The following is a 19975-nucleotide window of genomic DNA, read 5'->3' as shown; positions in this document are numbered from 1 at the left end:
GCGTGCTGCAAGCTGAGGCTTTGAGGGGAAAATAACACATTCCCTGAAAATAAGCCCTAGGGTGTCTTCTTGGGGAAAAATAAATAGAAGACCCTGTCTTATTTTGGTGGAAAGACGGTACTTTGCAGGTTATTAACTGATTCAACAAGTGTTTGGAGGTACCCAAACATGGTCAGAAAGACACCATGCTCAACACAGAAATGTAATGAGGGCCGGGCAGGGTGGCTCACACCTGGAATTCTAGCACGTTGGGAGGCCGGGGCAGGAGGATGGCTTGAGCCCAGGATTTTGAGGTTGCAGTGAGCTATGATGATCAGATGATGCCACTGCACTCCAGCCTGGGCACCAAGAGTGAGTTCCTGCCTCAAAAATTAAAAAAAAAATTTTTTTAAATTGAATTATTGAAAAAATAAAGAAATACAATGGGGAAGGAGGTTGGGGGTAGAAGACAGATTATTTAACAAAATAATCACCCACAAAAGTAAAACGGCAACTGTCGTGAGCTCCAGAAAGGAAAAACATAACAACGCCAGGAGAGCTTAGAATGACGGGGACTTGAGCTGCTCAAGAAATGGGCTCCCGGTTAGGAATCTGAAAAAGGAGTAGAAGGTAAGAAGGAAAAAGAGGGAAAGAGCCTTCCGGGAGGAGGAGAGAGCGTGTGCACGGCCCAGTGCTGGGAGGGGACGTGGTAAGTGTGGGGGACGGCAGGAGGGGCGCTAGAGCAGGGGCTCAGAGAACAGGTGAGCAGAGCCCGACCGACGCCTGCCTGCAGGTGTGGGCAGGAGAAGGGCACGGCCTTGCAGGGCCTTGCAGACAAGTCGGCCGGACGCAGGACTGGTGCGAAGCTCGCCACGGAACTGTTCTTTAAAAAGAGTTAGGGGTTGGCCGGGCTCCGGTGGCTCATGCCTGTCATCCTGGCACTCTGGGAGGCCGAGGCGGGAGGATCGCTCAAGTTCGAAACCAGCCTGAGCAAGAGCGAGACCCCTGTCTCTACTAAAAATAGAAAGAAATGAATTGGCCAACTAAAAATATATAAAGAAAAAATCAGCCGGGCGTGGTGGCGCATGCCTATAGTCCCAGCTACTCGGGAGGAGGCTGAGGCAGGAGGATCGCATGAGCCCAGGAGTCTGAGGTTGCTGTGAGCGAGGCTGACGCCACGGCACTCACTCTAGCCTGGGCGACACAGCGAGACTCTGTCTCAAAAACAAACACACACACAAAAATAAAAAGAGTTAGGGAAGGGGGTGACAAGATTGAATTTGGGTTCCAAGAAGATCCCACGCTAAAGGAAAAGGATTGGGAGAAGGGAGGGGGGATGGGAAGCGGATGCGGAGAAACCACTGGAGTGTTTTCATGGTAGACTCCTGACCGGAAACAACATCACAGCTGATGAAGAGTGGTAGATTTCTACTGTATCTCCCCCAAAATAAGACAGGATCTTCTATTTATTTTTCCTCAAGAAGACACCCTAGGGCTTATTTTCAGGGGATGTGTTATTTATTTATTTATTTTTTAAGTACGGGACAACCATCTCCATTTATTCCACTATAGTCAAGTCATCTTCTTCTGGAACATCATCCTCACTCTCCAAACCCCGAATGCTTAGAAATCCTGCTGGGGCTTATTTGATGGGTAGGTCTCGTTTTCCGGGAAACGCGGTATTCTACATTCCATGGCTCGTCGCCTGTCTTGTCTACTAGGGGGTGCCATGAATTCGGGGACTGTCGCCCCCAGTGTCAGGCACAAAATTATGTGCTCTGTAAAAAAAACCGTCGAACGGACGAATCTGCTCAGGGTCACAGCGACAAAACGCACACATATTAACGACAATTCAAGGCCAGTGACGTTTTGTAAATTACGTTTGTTTGATCACTTGCAGTTTTCGGTGGGCTCTCGTAATACATAATCTCACGTCATCCTTCCCTACGAGACCAATGCCATCATTTTCCCGCAATTTTATAGGCAGAGAAAGAGCCACCTGGGCAGAGGTTTCTGCCCCAAATCGCATAGCTTAGTCAGCGGCATAAGTGGGGTTTGAACCCAGATCTTCTGACTATAATAAATCGTAGATTATGTCACCTACAAAAGACAGGATGTGCTTCAGGAGCAGAAGAAAATTTGGTTTACTAAGGAGTAGAGGGACTAGCGGGTAGTTTAGGGAAATCTTAGTGTTGTCTGTATCTCGAGATTTGATGATGGGGTTAGACATAAATAGACATAAATAGGGCGAAGGCATTCTAGCTATGGCCAACGGCATGAGCAAATGAACATGGGTGAGGATGTAGCAGAAGACACACTTGTAGCAGATTCCTTCATCAGCAGTCCAAGGAGCTAGGGCTCAAGCTTCAGACAGTGGGAAACGTTTAAACATATATATAGCAAGACTGCCATATGGAGAGAGGTGAAGACCCTTCAGCTTGGCCAGCAGTGGGAAGAAGAGAAGAAGGTGGAGATCAGAAGTTACAAGGGTCTGGGTCCAAAGGACTCTCTTAGGGGAAAGAAAGAGCCGGTTCTTGTGTTTAGGTGCAAAAGGAGGTATTGCTAGCTTTCCCAGGATTTTGGAGAGTGACCTTTTTTTGTGTGTCTGAGAATAACCAGTCTTTCCAAAATTAGGCATATAATTTGTTGGTTTTTTTTTTTTTTGAAAATGTAGATGAAAGACTGATCAGGTCTGAAGGTTGACGTTTTGAATTGTTGGTAGAAATCTTGAAACAGTTGTCTATGTGAAAAAGGAACAGAAATTGTAGAAAGCAAAAGATACATTTTACACTATCAGATACATCAGGTTAACAGATACATTTTAAGCTATTGTGTGTTAGCTCTAACTTCTGAGCACAAAAAATATTTTTATATGTATTTATTATTGTGATAATCACATTATGATGAAGTTAAACTGCAATGTATTGTGACTCCAGGCATTATGATGCTTTGTTTTATTTTATATTTTTATTTATTTATTTTTTTTGAGACAGAGTCTCACTCTGTTGGCCAGGCTAGAGTGCCGTGGCATCAGCCTCGCTCACAGCAACCTCAAATTCCTGGGTTCCAGCGATCCTCCTGCCTCAGCCTCCCGAGTAGCAGGGACTACAGGCATGCGCCACCATGCCCGGCTCATTTTTTCCATCTTTAGTTGTTTGGCTAATTTCTTCTTATTTATTGTAGAGACGGGGTCTCGCTCTTGCTCAGCCTGGTCTCGAACTCCTGAGCTCAAGCGATCCTCCCGCCACGGCCTCCCAGAGTGCTGGGATGACGGGTGTGAGCCACCGCGCCCGGCCGGTGACACTTTGTCTTAGACGCCGGCTCACCTTGAGCTGATTTTCGATAAATGTTCTGGGATGGTGGAAAGAGCTGGGGTGGAATGATGCCTGATATTCCAAAGTAGAAGCACTCGAAAGTCTATTTCTGCTTCTCGGTCACAGGATCTCTGAACTTCCAGAGTTATTTTTGAACCGGCTTTGCTGGCTCTCGCCGGCTCTGCTACCCCAGGCCGGCGGCATGGGTGAAGATTTTGCCGTGATTGCTTCTGCACCTGGCATTGGCTGGGAGCCTTTTTGGGAATGACTTAGTCATACGTCTAAGAAATGCCTCGTGGTTACCGCCCTGGAGACTGGATCGAATGGCCGGATGGCTGGATGTGACCCTCTCCGTGCCTCAGAGCTGCTTCATGGTTAAGATTCCGGGCCGCTGTGTTCCGCAACGGAATTTCAAAGGGAGAAGTCAAACGTGGGTTTTGCGTCTGTATTGCGGGGTGCCCCGCAATCTATTCTGTGGCGTGTTGATTCCAGCCGTGTGCTTCTGTTCCTGGGGCTTCTCTCTGCTCTGCACACATCCCTCCTCTCCCTGCCCATCTGAGCTCGGCACCGCTTTTTGGAAGACTTCCCTCTCGGATACCCCGTTGTCACTTGCCTCCTCTCTCTCCTTCGAACATCTACACACAAGTGCACTTGTGTGTTTTCTTTTCCTTAACTTTGCTGTAAATTGCATGCCTTCTATGGTGTGGGTCTTTTTTTTTTTTTTTTTTTTTTTTTGAGACAGAGTCTCACTCTGTTGCCCAGGCTAGAGTGAGTGCCGTGGCGTCAGCCTCGCTCACAGCAACCTCCAACTCCTGGGCTCAAGAGATCCTCCTACCTCAGCCTCCCGAGTAGCTGGGACTACAGGCATGCACCACCACACCCGGCTAATTTTTTCTCTATATATTTTTAGTTGGCCAATTAATTTCTTTCTATTTTTAGTAGAGATGGGGTCTCGCTCTTGCTCAGGCTGGTTTTGAACTCCTGATCTTGAGCGATCCTCCCGCCTCGGCCTCCCAGAGAGTTGGGATGACAGGCGGGAGCCACTGCGCCCGCCCGGCCTTACAGGGCTGGGGGGACCAGCCCTGTACCGCTGGCCTGGGGGTCAGGGACTGCAACTTGGGCAGCAAACACAGCCACCGAGAAAAGCCCACTAAAAACGGCATCCTTTCCTGGCTCCATCGGAAGAAATAATGAGTTTAGCAAAGAAAACACTCTGCTTTGAGAGTGAACCTTTCAGCAGTACTCAACCTGAGCTGACGGATGGTGCGAGCATGGAAGATCGTTCCTCCACTCGGCTGCTGCCGAGTGGAGTCATTCATTTATGACTCTGTCTCATAAATGAATGAATGAATGAAAATAAATATGGAAAAATACTCCTAGAAAGTGATGAGGAGGCACTGGACATGTTGTCCTGTATATGATCAGTGTCTCCCACTCTGCTCCTTTCTCAAAGCTTTCTAATATGTCCAAGTCTCTCTCATCCTTAGATGCAGAATAAAGCAAATCCTGTAGGCGGGGCTCGGTGGCTCACGCCTGTGATCCTAGCTCTCTGGGAGGCTGAGGCGGGAGGATGGCTCCAGGTCAGGAGTTCGAAACCAGCCTGAGCAAGAGCGGGACCCCGTCTCTACTATAAATAGAAAGAAATTAATTGGCCAACTAATATATATAGAAAAAAATTAGCCGGGCATGGTGGTGCATGCCTGTAGTCCCAGCTACTCGGGAGGCTGAGGCAGGAGGATCGCTTGAGCCCAGGAGTTTGAGGTTGCTGTGAGCTAGGCTGACGCCACGGCACTCACTCTAGCCCGGGCAACAGAGTGAGACTCTGTCTCAAAAAAGAAAAAGAAAAAAAAAAAAAAGAAAACAACACATGTAGCCCACAAATGCTCCATGCACTGGCCTGTTTCTTTCTGGATTCTTCTTTTCCTCTGCTCTCAGGGTTAGTTGCTAAGAGGGCTTTACGTAGTGGCAGGCCTCATTTCAAGTGTTGTCTGTCTTTCTCTGCACCTTCTGTGCTGCTTGTTTTTGAGGCAAGGGCGGCTTGAGGAAGTGCGAATGCGGTGTCTCTTAAACCCGCTCACGTGTCTCTGGACTGACCCATTTTCTGCGTCTGGGGCACACAACGGCTGGATCAGAGGGTTTAAGGCTCCCGGGGCTCTTTGGAGTTCTGAGCATCGGCTGTTACTTTTAATTAGATTTTGTTTTCGGTAAGAGTCTGTCAATCTGTGGCTATAAACAGCGCTCCTTCTGGTTTTCTGATGACAGGATGAAAATATAAATGGGTTCTGCAGATGGCATTTTATTATCCTCGATATTAAGCTCTCAGAGCCGGTGCTGGAGGGAATTATGGTCCGATCACGTTGATTAAATAACCTCAGGCCTGGACTTCTGGGCTGTTTCTTTGCCAGCCGAAAGGGGAAGAGGCATAAGGAGCTATTGCTATTAAAGAAAGTGCAGCCAGATAGCTGCCATGAAGAACAGAGGCAGGCAGTGAAGCTCGGCCCGGGCCACAGGAGGGCTGATTCTAGTCTCACCTTTATTGCTAGCTGTGTTGTATGACCTTGGGCGAGACACTTAATTTTCAGGGCGTTATTTTCCTCATCCATAAAATAAACGGGTTATGCATATACAACCTGAACTTAGGCAATGGGGACGGGAGAGTTTACTGTGTTTCCCCAAAAATAAGACAGGGTCTTCTATTTATTTTTCCTCCAGAAGACACCCTAGGGCTTATTTTCAGGGTTTGTGTTATTTTTTTTTTAAGTACGGTACAACAGTCTACATTGATTCAAATAGAGTGAAGGCGTCTTCTTCTGGAACATCCTCATCACTCTCCAAACCCCGAATCCCATCCTGAATGTCTTGCAACTCTATTTCCTTTAGAACCACTGGCCCCGATCTCTCCTGTGGAGCACTAGAGCTCTCACGGGGCGGATGAGAAGGGCTGCTCGTGTTCTTTCCCGCTCCGTGATGACATGCATGGGTTGTGCAGGTGCGCTGTGCAGCCACGCCCATCACTAGGGCTGATTTTCATAGCCACGCCCATCACTAGGGCTGATTTTCATAGCCACGCCCGTCACCAGGGCTGATTTTTCATAGCCACGCCCATCACTAGGGCTGATTTTCATAGCCACGCCCATCACTAGGGCTGATTTTCATAGCCACGCCCACCACTAGGGCTGTATTTCCAGGTGGGGCTTCTATGGCGCACATGCTTAGAAGCCCTGCTGGGGCTTGTTTTGTGGGTAGGTCTTGTTTTCAGGGAACCACGGTAGTATAAGTAACCAAGAGATGATGTATCGTGTGCGGGAGCATGTGCACAGGTCTTGTGCAAATAACTGTGCGGTTCTGTATCAGGGACGTGAGCGTCTGCAGATGTGGGCATCTGAGAGGCGCCCGGACCCAGGCCCCCATGGGGGATACAGAGGGAGGACCCTGTACATAGTTACCTGGCATACCGTTGGTGCCCAATAAAGATGTACTGGATGCACAAATAAATAAATGTCCCCCTGGTGGCTCGGCCACAGGGCTGCCGAGAGCCAGTGGCACCGACAGTGGGCGTCAGTCTTGGTCAGCATGATGGTTAATCTTCTCCAGCGTTCAGTTATTTCTCCTCTCTGCCATGCTATTTGCGGATATCGGCTTTAGTCTTCTGGTCTGGAGTTTAGTCTCTTGAGGTTAGGGGTCTGATACATGCTCTCCTCGCCCTGGTCCCTTACTGTTATAGTAAATAGGGACTTTATCTGCGGGTGGCACTTTCCACGGGAGTTTTTGATGGTGTGTGTGGGTTGGACTCTCTGAATGAAAGAGCTATGGCCTTGACTTCTCAAGGCCAAAGCCCCAAAGGAGTAAGAAATTCTTATTAGGGAGGAGATATATATATATATATATTTTTTTTTTTTTTTTTTTTGAGACAGAATCTCACTCTGTAGCCCGGGCTAGAGTGCCATGGCGTCAGCCTAGCTCACAGCAACCTCAAATTCCCAGGCTCAAGCGATCCTCCTGCCTCAGCCTCCCAAGTAGCTGGGACTACAGGCATGCACCACCGTGCCCGGCTAATTTTTTCTATATATATTTTTAGTTGGTCAATGAATTTCTTTCTATTTTTAATAGAGACGGGGTCTCGCTCTTGCTCAGGCTGGTTTCGAACTCCTGACCTCGAGCGATCCTCCCGCCTCGGCCTCCCAGAGTGCCAGGATGACAGGCGTGAGCCACCTCGCCCCTCCAGGACAGATACTTTTTAAGGTAGTAGATAGAAAAAAAGCTTCACAGAAATGGTCTGAATTCAGCATTAGCTGATGTAAGCAGATCTCCCCATTCAGGAAGGAAATTCGGGCAGGCCTAACGGAACTTTGCCATTCTCGGAATGCCACCAGTTTTGTTTTTTTTTTTTTAAGGCTCTTAAATATTAATAATAATAATAATAATGAAAAAGTTGAGCTTCCTGATTAAGAAAGAAAAATTTATGCTCTTTTTTTTTTTTTTTTTTCTTTTCCAGCAAGTCACTGGCAGGAGTTTCGGTGACAAAGATTTTCGGACGGGGTTAGAAAATGGAATTCTTCTGTGTGAGTAAGTATAACCTATATCCAGTTTGGTTTTATTCCAGAAACATGGTTAATACTGTTGGGTTTGTCTGGGAAGCCTCTACTGTCTTGCTTTGAATTTATTTGCAGCTTGGATCTGATACTGAAAAAGAATCTCTGGGTCAGGCGGGAATACCGGGGGGTGAGGGAGTCTGGTGAGCAGCAGGGGGTGGTGGAGACTGCAGCCACGGCACCCCGGGTCCAGAAGGGTGATCCCGCAGCGGCTGCTCGGCTCAAATCCACTTTCACTGCGCAGGAATTTGGGCCTATGCAATTGTAGGGATGTGGACCTAGTTGTAGCAAAGGTAGCAGCTTTTTTCTCTCTTTGTTTTTTCTTTGAGACAGAGTCTCACTCTGTTGCCCGGGCTAGAGTGAGTGCCGTGGCGTCAGCCTCGCTCACAGCAACCTCAGACTCCTGGGCTCAAGCGATCCTCCTGCCTCAGCCTCCCGAGTAGCTGGGACTACAGGCATGCACCACCACGCTTGGCTAATTTTATATATATATATATATATATATATATATATAATATAAATATACATAATATATTTATCTATAATTATATTTTATATAATTATAATATTTATGATTATTTTAATTATTATATAATTATATGTTTATATAATTATAATAATATTATAAATAATATTTATAATTATTTATAATATTAATAATTATAATATTTATATATTATATAATATATTATATATAAATATATATAATATATTATATAATATATAATATAATACATAATACATTTATATATAATATATAATATTATATATAAAATATTATAATATATAAATATATTATATATAATGTATATTATATATAATATATTATATTATTATATTTATATATGATATATAATATATAAAATATAATATAATATGTAAATATAAATATAAATCTATATATATATATTAGTTGGCCAATTCATTTCTTTCTATTTGTAGTGGAGACGGGGTCTCGCTCTTGCTCATGCTGGTTTCGAACTCCTGACCTTGAGCGATCCTCCCTCCTGGGCCTCCCAGAGTGTTGGGATGACAGGCGTGAGCCACTGCGCCCGGCCTCTCTTTTTAAATATCACACAAAAGCAGCTTGTGCCAAGTGAAGACAGCCGGTTCTCCACACTTGCGGCGTCTCAGGGGCATGCCGGGTGGTGTTTCTCACGGGGCCAACCTCGCCGAGGGGTTTTGAGCACGCTTCCTTTGCCCCGTTGGCCAAATTCTAACGTGAACAATAACTGAGATATTTACTTTTTATGTTTGGGAGACTGAAGAGCTCTTGTGGTTCCAGGCACAAAATAAGCTGGAGCCTTGGTACTTGCAAATGGTAGGCCATAGTCTCCAAGGTTTCAAACGCTGAATGTATTGAACGTGTCCTGTCATCTGTGGACCTATTCTTGTTCCCGAGCTGCAATGTGCGGAACGATGAAATGCACGGCCCCTACGCGCACAGTCTGATGCGCTTCGAAAGCGTGTGCGTGCAGGTCACCTGTGGCCTAATGAAGATGTAAAACAGCCGGGCGCTGTGGCTCACGCCTGTCATCCCAGCACTCTGGGAGGCCGAGGCGGGAGGATCGCTCAAAATCAGGAATTTGAAACCAGCCTGAGCAAGAGCGAGACCCCATATATACTAAAAAAATAGAAAGAAATTAATTGACCAACTAAAAATACATATACAAAAAATTAGCCGGGCATGGTGGCGCGTGCCTGTAGTCCCAGCTACTTGGGAGGCTGAGGCAGGAGGATCGCTTGAGCCTCGGAGATTGAGGTTGCTGTGAGCTAGGCTGACGCCACGGCACTCACTCTAGCCCGGGCAACAAAGCGAGACTCTGTCTCAAAAAAATAAAAATAAAAATAAATAATAACAAAAGAAAAGAAGATGTAAAACAAACAATTCCACCATGCCGACGCCCCACTCAGTCTCCACCCCCTGCAGACAAATGCCGTTCTTATCTCTGTAGCCGTGGCCTCTATTTATCATCCTTGTCTTGAACTGTGTGCAAATGCAATCCCGTACATTATGATTCTTTTTTTTTTTTTATAGCAACTTTCAGAATATTATCTGGGGCACACTGATGGGTTTGGGAGCCTGAGGACTAGAGACTCAGTTCTTCACCCCTTCAACCATTTGACCTCTCGCGTCTCATTTTTTTTTGTTTCCAAAATGCTAATAAACAACTCACAACTCTGTCTGTTTCAAAGGCTTTTTGGGAACCTGGGAAGGTTACTGTAACTGAGGGTAATGTTCGCTGCTGTGCATGGGTTGACATGTTTTGCAGAACCTTTCAAAATAGCTCATGTCAGGTTTTTTTTTTTTTCCCTGCCTTCCCACTGCTTTCTTTCTTCAAAGAAAAATCGGTATCTTTTGTTTGCTGTTTCCGTACTTTTCTTCTTAGAAAGTCTCTCCCCTCTGCTCACACTCTGTCCCTGACCACCTCTCTTCCCTGTGTCAGAGCTCCCGTCCTAAGGAAGCCACTACTGTAGTTCAGCACCTCCCAGGAGACAAGCCCAGACAGGCTCCAAATGCCCTTCTGTTCTAGAGATTGCTTTTCCAGTGGCCTTGGGCTTAGCCCTTTCCTGACGTTAATATGCTCGCCGGAATCTCATCTACCGCGTTTCCCCGAAAACCAGACCTCCCCATAAGATAAGCCCCAGCAGGGTTTCTGAGCTTGTACAGTAGAAGCCCTACCCCGAAAATAAGCCCTAGTGATGGGCGTGGCCATGAACATCAGCCCTAGTGAGGGGCGTGGCTATGAAAATCAGCCCTAGTGGTGGGCGTGGCTATGAAAATCAGCCCTAGTGATGGGCGTGGCCATGAACATCAGCCCTAGTGATGGGCGTGGCTATGAAAATCAGCGCTAGCGATGGGTGTGGCTATGAAAATCAGCCCTAGCGATGGGCGTGGCCATGAAAATCAGCCCTAGTGACGGGCGTGGCTGCGCAGCGCATCTGCACAACCCATGCGTGTCGTCGTGGAGCGGGAAAGAACACGAGCAGCCCTTCCTATCCGCCCCGTGAGAGCTCTAGTGCTCCACAGGAGAGATCGGGGCCAGTGGTGCTAAAGGAAATAGAGTCGGAAGACATTCAGGATGGGATTCGGGGTTTGGAGAGTGAGGATGATGTTCCAGAAGAAGACGACTTCACTCAATTGGAATCAATGGAGATGGTTGTACCGACCTTAAAAAAAATAACACATGCCCTGAAAATACGCCCTAGGGTGTCTTCTTGAGGAGAAATAAATATAAGACCCCGTCTTATTTTGGGGGAAACACGGCAGTGGATGTGTTTTTGCCGTGATCGTGTCTGTCTTCCTCTGTCGTTTCTGCCGAGTGAGTATATGCAGTTGGAGTCCAAATGCTCACGTGATGAGCGCTCTCTGCTGAGCGTTCGGGCCAGGGGCCAAACTCTGACAGGGGTGCAAACAAGTGACGAGTGTCGTGGTGTTGGGAATATTCATCACATGCCTCGCCGTGTGCTGGGAGAATTTAGGGGTACAAAGGGAACCCTGCAAAAGCGATTCCCTAAAGAAGGTGCTCTTAAGGATGGAGTCGCTCATGCATGGATGCTCTCTGCTTCCCTGTTTTCCAGAATGATTCCAGAAAGGAAAGGCTCTGATTTGTTTTTCCTGGCTGTGATTGTTTTTTTTTTTTTTTTAATATATCTTGAAAGGACCGTAAACGCAACCCTAAACTAAACAAGAGTCCATATGAGGCTCACAAAAACCTAACGTGTTTACTATTTGGTCCTTTGCAGAGAAACTTTGCCAGCTTGAGAGGACTGTGGAATTAATTTGGGATGTAAACTGTTTACTCTTGTGAAAGTTTGAGTCATTGACTCTGGGCAGTGTAAAAGGCCAGCTGAGTAAATTAAATAACTTTTTTTTTTTTTTTTTTTTTTTGAGACAGAGTCTCGCTTTGTTGCCCAGGCTACAAAGTGAGTGCCATGGTGTCAGCCTACCTCACAGCAACTTCAAACCCCTGGGCTCAAGGAATCCTTCTGCCTCAGCCTCCCGAGTAGCTGGGACTACAGGCATGCGCCACCATGCCCGGCTAATGTTTTCTCTATATATTAGTTGGCCAATTAATTTCTTTCTATTTATAGTAGAGACGGGGTCTCGCTCTTGGTCAGGCTAGTTTTGAACTCCTGAGCTTGAGCGATCCTCCCGCCTCGGCCTCCCAGAGTGCTAGGATGACAGGCGTGAGCCACCACGCCCAGCCAGCTTTTTTTTTTTGCAAAGGTTTTTCTCAGGACTTTCTTTACAAGTTTTTTTTTTTCCCCCTCGACTTTACATTCAGGCATTTTCAAACCTTACGGAAAAGTTACAGGAATAATATGCTAAATGTGAATGTGCCCTGAACCTAAATGCATGGATGATGATCATTTTGCCCATATCTGCTCTGTCTCTCGACATAAATATGCCTCTTTTTTTCCCTGAGCCATTGGAAAGTCAGATGCAGACAACGTGGAACTGAACCCCTAAGGGACGCCGCTTGTGCAGGGAGTTCTCTCCCCCTTAGGCAGTCCAGACATTTAGCAACGACACGGTGGTGTCTATCGTATGGTGCAGAGCTAACCGATCTCTCCTGTGGAGCACTAGAGCTCTCACGGGGTGGATGAGAAGGGCTGCTCGTGTTCTTTCCCGCTCTGCGACGACACGCATGGGTTGTGCAGATGCGCTGTGCAGCCACACCCGTCACTAGGGCTGATTTTCATAGCCACACCCATCACTAGGGCTGATTTTCATAGCCACGCCCACCACTAGGGCTAATTTTCATAGCCACGCCCATCACTAGGGCTGATTTCATAGCCACGCCCATCACTAGGGCTGATTTTCATAGCCACGCCCACCACTAGGGCTGATTTTCATAGCCACGCCCTCCACTAGGGCTGATTTTCGGGGTGGGGCTTCTGTGGCGCATGTGCTTAGACATCCTGCTGGGGCTCATTTTATGGGCGGGTCTTAATTCCAGGGAAACACGGTGCATCGAATTCTTGTGAATAACATGAAATTATTGTGTGAGGAGACCAAAAAAAAAAAAAAAAACCAAAAAAACGATCAAATGATGTGATTTCCTGGCTTTCAACCTAGTAGATGGGCCAGATCCTAGCTTTGCCTCCTGTGTGTCCCTAGGCAAGTTACCTAACCTGTCTGAGTCCCGGTTTGCTCATCTGTGAAAACAGATAATTTAATTGTACCGAATGCGTAGGGTTAAATGAATTTACAGTGTGTATACAGCTCTTTGCTCGGTGCTTGGAATATCACAGGCCCTTAAATGTCAACTTTTCTCCCTTCATCTGTGAAATGGGCAGATGGAGCTTCGTGAGCGTTCTGGGAGACGCAGGTGAGGGTTCTGGGAGACGCAGGTGAGGGTTCTGGGAGACGCAGGTGAGGGTTCTGAGAGACGCAGGTGAGGGTTCTGGGAGACGCAGGTGAGGGGTTCTGGGAGACGCAGGTGAGGGGTTCTGGGAGACGCAGGTGAGGGGTTCTGAGAGACGCAGGTGAGGGTTCTGGGAGACGCAGGTGAGGGTTCTGGGAGATGCAGGTGAGGGTTCTGGGAGACGCAGGTGAGGGTTCTGAGAGATGCAGATTAGGGTTCTGGGAGATGCAGGTGAGGGTTCTGAGAGACGCAGATTAGGGTTCTGGGAGACGCAGGTGAGGGGTTCTGGGAGACGCAGGTGAGGGTTCTGGGAGACGCAGGTGAGGGGTTCTGGGAGACGCAGGTGAGGGTTCTGGGAGACGCAGGTGAGGGTTCTGAGAGACGCAGGTGAGGGTTCTGGGAGACGCAGGTGAGGGTTCTGGGAGATGCAGGTGAGGGTTCTGGGAGATGCAGGTGAGGGTCTGGGAGACGCAGGTGAGGGGTTCTGGGAGACGCAGGTTAGGGTTCTGGGAGACGCAGGTGAGGGTTCTGGGAGATGCAGATTAGGGTTCTGGGAGACGCAGGTGAGGGTTCTGAGAGACGCAGATTAGGGTTCTGGGAGACGCAGGTGAGGGTTCTGGGAGATGCAGGTGAGGGTTCTGAGAGACGCAGGTGCGGGTTCTGGGAGACGCAGTGAGGGTTCTGGGAGACGCAGGTGAGGGTTCTGGGAGACGCAGGTGAGGGTTCTGGGAGACGCAGGTGAGGGTTCTGGGAGACGCAGGTGAGGGGTTCTGGGAGATGCAGGTGAGGGTTCTGAGAGACGCAGGTGCGGGTTCTGGGAGACGCAGGTGAGGGTTCTGGGAGACGCAGGTGAGGTGTTCTGAGAGACGCAGGTGAGGGTTCTGGGAGTCGCAGGTGAGGGTTCTGAGAGATGCAGGTGAGGGTTCTGGGAGACGCAGGTGAGGGTTCTGGGAGACGCAGTGAGGGTTCTGAGAGACGCAGGTGAGGGGTTCTGGGAGATGCAGGTGAGGGTTCTGGGAGACGCAGTGAGGGTTCTGAGAGATGCAGGTGAGGGTTCTGGGAGATGCAGGTGAGGGTTCTGAGAGATGCAGATTAGGGTTCTGGGAGATGCAGGTGAGGTGTTCTGGGAGATGCAGGTGAGGGTTCTGGGAGATGCAGGTGAGGGTTCTGGGAGATGCCGGTGAGGGTTCTGAGAGACGCAGGTGCGGGTTCTGGGAGACGCAGGTGAGGGTTCTGGGAGACGCAGGTGAGGGTTCTGGGAGACGCAGGTGAGGTGTTCTGAGAGACGCAGGTGAGGGTTCTGGGAGTCGCAGGTGAGGGTTCTGAGAGATGCAGATTAGGGTTCTGGGAGATGCAGGTGAGGGTTCTGGGAGACGCAGTGAGGGTTCTGAGAGACGCAGGTGAGGGTTCTGGGAGACGCAGGTGAGGGTTCTGAGAGATGCAGATTAGGGTTCTGGGAGATGCAGGTGAGGGTTCTGGGAGACGCAGTGAGGGTTCTGAGAGACGCAGGTGAGGGTTCTGGGAGACGCAGGTGAGGGTTCTGAGAGATGCAGATTAGGGTTCTGGGAGATGCAGGTGAGGGGTTCTGGGAGATGCAGGTGAGGGTTCTGGGAGATGCAGGTGAGGTGTTCTGGGAGATGCAGGTGAGGGGTTCTGGGAGATGCAGGTGAAGGTTCTGGGATACGCAGGTGAGGGTTCTGGAAGATGCAGGTGAGGGTTCTGGGAGATGCAGGTGAGGGTTCTGGGAGATGCAGGTGAGGTTTCTGGGAGATGCAGGTCAGGGTTCTGGGAGATGCAGATGAGGGTTCTGGGAGATGCAGGTGAGGGTTCCTGGAGATGCAGGTGAGGGTTCTGGGAGATGCAGGTGAGGGTTCTGGGAGATGCAGGTGAGGGTTCTGGGAGATGCAGGTGAGGGGTTCTGGGAGATGCAGGTGAGGGTTCTGGGAGATGCAGGTGAGAGTTCTGGGAGATGCAGATGAGGGTTCTGGGAGATGCAAATGAGGGTTCTGGGAGACGCAGGTGAGGGTTCTGGGAGACGCAGGTGAGGGGTTCTGGGAGACGCAGGTGAGGGTTCTGGGAGACGCAGGTGAGGGGTTCTGGGAGACGCATGTGAGGGTTCTGGGAGATGCAGATGAGGGTTCTGGGAGATGCAGATGAGGGTTCTGGGAGATGCAGGTGAGGGTTCTGAGAGATGCAGGTGAGGGTTCTGAGAGACGCAGATGAGGGTTCTGGGAGACGTAGGTGAGGTGTTCTGGGAGATGCAGGTGAGGGTTCTGGGAGATGCAGGTGAGGGTTCTGGGAGACGCAGGTGAGGGGTTCTGGGAGATGCAGGTGAGGGTTCTGGGAGATGCAGGTGAGGGGTTCTGGGAGATGCAGGTGAGGGTTCTGGGAGACGCAGGTGAGGGTTCTGGGAGATGCAGGTGAGGGGTTCTGGGAGATGCAGGTGAGGGGTTCTGGGAGATGCAGGTGAGGGTTCTGGGAGATGCAGGTGAGGGTTCTGGGAGATGCAGGTGAGGGTTCTGGGAGACGCAGGTGACGGTTCTGGGAGATGCAGGTGAGGGGTTCTGGGAGATGCAGGTGAGGGTTCTGTGAGACGCAGGTGAGGGTTCTGGGAGATGCAGGTGAGGGGTTCTGGGAGATGCAGGTGAGGGGTTCTGGGAGATGCAGGTGAGGGTTCTGGGAGATGCAGGTGAGGGTTCTGGGAGACGCAGGTGAGGTGTTCTGGGAGATGCAGGTGAGGGGATGCAGCAATGCCTGCTGTGTGGGGGCTGGTGCTTGTCTGCCCCACCCCTACCCCTTCTGGCTTTCCTCGTGTTGCTATTGGTAACGGGCCATAAGCCAGTTATGAACGTGACACATTCCGTGTGACCACTCCGTGTCACTGGGCGCCCCCACCTCCTCCCGGCCAGCTCTCAGGGGCCGCTGGCAAGCTCAGGGCAAAGGCGTTTTCGTTTTTGCTTTCCAGCTTCTCCTGCCTTCCGTGGCACCAAAAACTGGGCAGGAAAGTCTGGGTCCCTCGCAGACGCGGTCATCTGTGAGTAATGAGCTGCGGCTGGCCCAGCCTGGGGCCGGGAGTGATTGTTTTGGAAACAATGACCTTGACCTCTGCGGTAGTCCCTTCCTCCCGCTCTATCCGGTCTGCTGTGGTTTCTTCCTCTGGTTCCAGAACCCTCCAGGCAGGGGTGGCAAGCCCCTCTCTGGCTTCTGGGCACCTGCACCCTGCTCCGCTGCAGACCCGCACAGAGCTCCCCCCGCTTGTCCCGAGTCTGCCTTGCATTTCACTCGGTGGACTCTGGTGGGCACAGACACACCTACTACCCTGTTTCCCCAAAAATAAGACCTACCCATAAAACAAGCCCCAGCAGGATTTCTGAGCATGTGCGAAATAGAAGCCCCACCCCGAAAATCAGCCCTAGTGACAGGCGTGGCTATGAAAATCAGCCCTGGTGATGGGCGTGGCTATGAAAATCAGCCCTAGTGATGGGCATGGCTATGAAAATCAGCCCTAGTGGTGGGCGTGGCTATGAAAATCAGCCCTGGTGGTGGGTGTGGCTATGAAAATAAGCCCTAGTGATGGGCGTGGCTGCACAACGCATCTGCACAACCCATGCGTGTCGTCGCGGAGCGGGAAAGAACACGAGCAGCCCTTCTCATCCGCCCCGTGAGAGCTCTAGTGCTCCACAGGAGAGATCGGGGCCGGTGGTTCTAAAGGAAACAGAGTCGCAAGACATTCAGGATGGGATTCGGGGTTTGGAGAGTGAGGATGATGTTCCAGAAGAAGACGACTTCACTCTATTTGAATCAAAGTAGATTCTTGTACAGTACTTAAAAACACACACACACACACACATGCCCTGAAAATAAGCCCTAGGGTGTCTTCTTGAGGAGAAATAAATATAAGACCCTGTCTTATGTTTGGGGAAACACAGTATAAACATTCGGTGAATAAATTGAGACCCAGTAGTGAGACTGCTGCCTACTTCATCTGATCAACCTAACTTTCTCCCTGTCTTGGTCAACATTATCCTCCCCCCATATCTCTGTCTCCATCTCTCTCTGTCTGGTCTCTCTCTCTCTCTCTCTCTGTCTCCATCTCTCTCTTGTCTCCATCTCCCTTGTCTCCATCTCTCTCTGTCTCCATCTCTCTCTGTCTCCATCTCTCTCTGTCTGGTCTCTCTGTGTCTTCATCTCTCTCTGTCTGGTCTCTCTCTCTCTCTCTCTGTCTCCATCTCTCTCTGTCTGGTCTCTCTCTCTCTCTCTCTCTGTCTCCATCTCTCTCTGTCTGGTCTCTCTCTCTCTCTGTCTCCATCTCTCTCTGTCTCCATCTCTCTCTGTCTCCATCTCTCTCTGTCTGGTCTCTCTGTGTCTTCATCTTTCTCTGTCTGGTCTCTCTCTCTCTCCATCTCTCTCTGTCTCCATCTCTCTCTGTCTGGTCTCTCTCTGGTCTCTCTGTCTCCATCTCTCTCTGTCTGGTCTCTCTCTGGTCTCTCTGTCTCCATCTCTCTCTGTCTGGTCTCTCTCTCTCTGTCTCCATCTCTCTCTGTCTGGTCTCTCTGTGTCTACATCTCTCTCTCTGGTCTCTCTCTCTCTCTGTCTCCATCTCTCTCTGTCTGGTCTCTCTGTGTCTTCATCTCTCTCTGTCTGGTCTCTCTCTCTCTGTCTCCATCTCTCTCTGTCTCTATCTCTCTCTGGTCTCTCTGTGTCTTCATCTCTCTCTGTCTGGTCTCTCTCTCTCTCTCTCTGTCTCCATCTCTCTCTGTCTGGTCTCTCTGTGTTTACATCTCTCTCTGTCTGGTCTCTCTCTCTCTGTCTCCATCTCTCTCTGTCTCTATCTCTCTCTGGTCTCTCTGTGTCTTCATCTCTCTCTGTCTGGTCTCTCTCTCTCTCTCTCTGTCTCCATCTCTCTCTGTCTGGTCTCTCTGTGTCTACATCTCTCTCTCTGGTCTCTCTCTCTCTCTGTCTCCATCTCTCTCTGTCTGGTCTCTCTGTGTCTTCATCTCTCTCTGTCTGGTCTCTCTCTCTCTGTCTCCATCTCTCTCTGTCTCTATCTCTCTCTGGTCTCTCTGTGTCTTCATCTCTCTCTGTCTGGTCTCTCTCTCTCTCTCTCTGTCTCCATCTCTCTCTGTCTGGTCTCTCTGTGTTTACATCTCTCTCTGTCTGGTCTCTCTCTCTCTGTCTCCATCTCTCTCTGTCTCTATCTCTCTCTGGTCTCTCTGTGTCTTCATCTCTCTCTGTCTGGTCTCTCTCTCTCTCTCTCTGTCTCCATCTCTCTCTGTCTGGTCTCTCTGTGTTTACATCTCTCTCTGTCTGGTCTGTCTCTCTCTCTCTGTGTGTCTCCATCTCTCTCTGTCTGGTCTCTCTGTGTCTTCATCTCTCTCTGTCTGGTCTCTCTCTCTCTCTCTCTGTCTTCATCTCTGTCTGGTCTCTCTCTCTCTCTTACACACACACACACACACACACACACACTCACACTTTGTCTAAAGAACAGACCCGTCCCTGCCGACTAGGAGACCAGACGGCCTTTGCATTTGCTTTCTTCAAGTGTGCCATTCTCCACCCCAACTTCCGTCTTCCCAGGAGCCCCAAGAGCAGCCGAGCCGTGAGTTTTGTTTTGCAGACACGCGGTCCTGGAGTGCAGAGTCCGAGCGTGCCAGCCTGCCCATAAGTGACCAAATAAAGAATGTCCCAGTGGATTTTTGTCTCGGTCCTTGCGTGGCTGGGATAACTTTTCTGTAGATAAGAGACCTGTTGGCAAACACGCGTGACGTCTTCCCCGATAAACGAGCTGCTCGTTCTCGGGAGGAGGGCTTGTCTTGGATGCTTGTCGTGGCTCCGGCATGAGCTGCTGTGCCCCGGGTGTGGACCGGCTTCCAGGAACGGGGCGGGGGGAGCTGGTGGCGTTGGTTTGTGTGGAGACCTCTGCTCGCATGGGAGGCTTGTTGGGTATTGAGCATGTAGGCACCGAGGGGCATGGAAACGGAGCGTTAGACGTGATCTTCACGACTTTGAGGATGCCTTTGGGGACTGAACACACAGAGCAGTCAGGTTGCAGTGAGAACCAGCGTAGGAGTGACTGCAAAGGCGACCACCGTTTAGTCTCTAAGACAGCGGTCCTCAAACTTTCTAAACAGGGGGGCCAGTTCAATGTCCCTCAGACCGTGGGAGGGCCGGACTATAGTTTAATAAAAAAAACCATGAACAAATTCCTATGCTCACACTGCACATATCTTACTTCGAAGTAAAAAAACCAAACGGGCAGAAACACCGACACAGCCGGATGAATGTCCTCCCCGGCGGGCCGCAGTTTGAGACGCCTGGTCTAGAGCTCTTTCTCCAACCCAGGCACTCGCTCCAATCTCAGCAAACTGGGGGCCCCTTTTGCCGTTACTGATTCTGGCCTTAGCAGGGCGGGCGAGAATTTGATAGGCCGCCTCCTCTGTCGGGTTCTCCCTTGTCTTTCCGCCAAGTCTCGATTGGTCGGGCGGACTCGGCCGGTCTACTGCTTTTTGGCTCTAAGATTCGTTGGGCCTTTGAGTTCAAGTAAGGACACTTCAACCCACTCATTATTAACCACTTGGGTGCCAGTGTGGACTGTAGTCGACAGCCACAGATGGACGCTCACAGCCCGGCGTGGACTGTAGTCGACAGCCACAGATGGACGCGCACAGCCCAGCGTGGACTGTAGTCGACAGCCACAGATGGACGTGCCCAGCCGAGT

At 49.7% G+C, this 19975-nt stretch overlaps 1 protein-coding gene across 4 annotated transcripts in view; it reads left to right on the top strand.

Annotated features, from left to right (window-relative positions):
* The window catches only part of LIMCH1 (LIM and calponin homology domains 1), a 258305-nt gene that overhangs the window by 81461 nt on the left and 156869 nt on the right, over window positions 1-19975 (top strand). For all 4 annotated transcript variants that reach the window (XM_075997823.1, XM_075997825.1, XM_075997826.1 and 1 more), the window contains exon 2: window positions 7789-7859. In XM_075997823.1, coding sequence (XP_075853938.1) covers window positions 7789-7859 — 71 coding nt within the window. The remainder of the gene's footprint in view (window positions 1-7788; window positions 7860-19975) is intronic.

This window comes from Microcebus murinus, chromosome 26, assembly GCF_040939455.1.
Source record: "Microcebus murinus isolate Inina chromosome 26, M.murinus_Inina_mat1.0, whole genome shotgun sequence".
Taxonomy (NCBI): Eukaryota; Metazoa; Chordata; class Mammalia; order Primates; family Cheirogaleidae; genus Microcebus; species Microcebus murinus.
The sequence above is the reverse complement of the archived record's forward strand: the minus strand, read 5'-3'. Positions and strand labels throughout refer to the sequence as shown.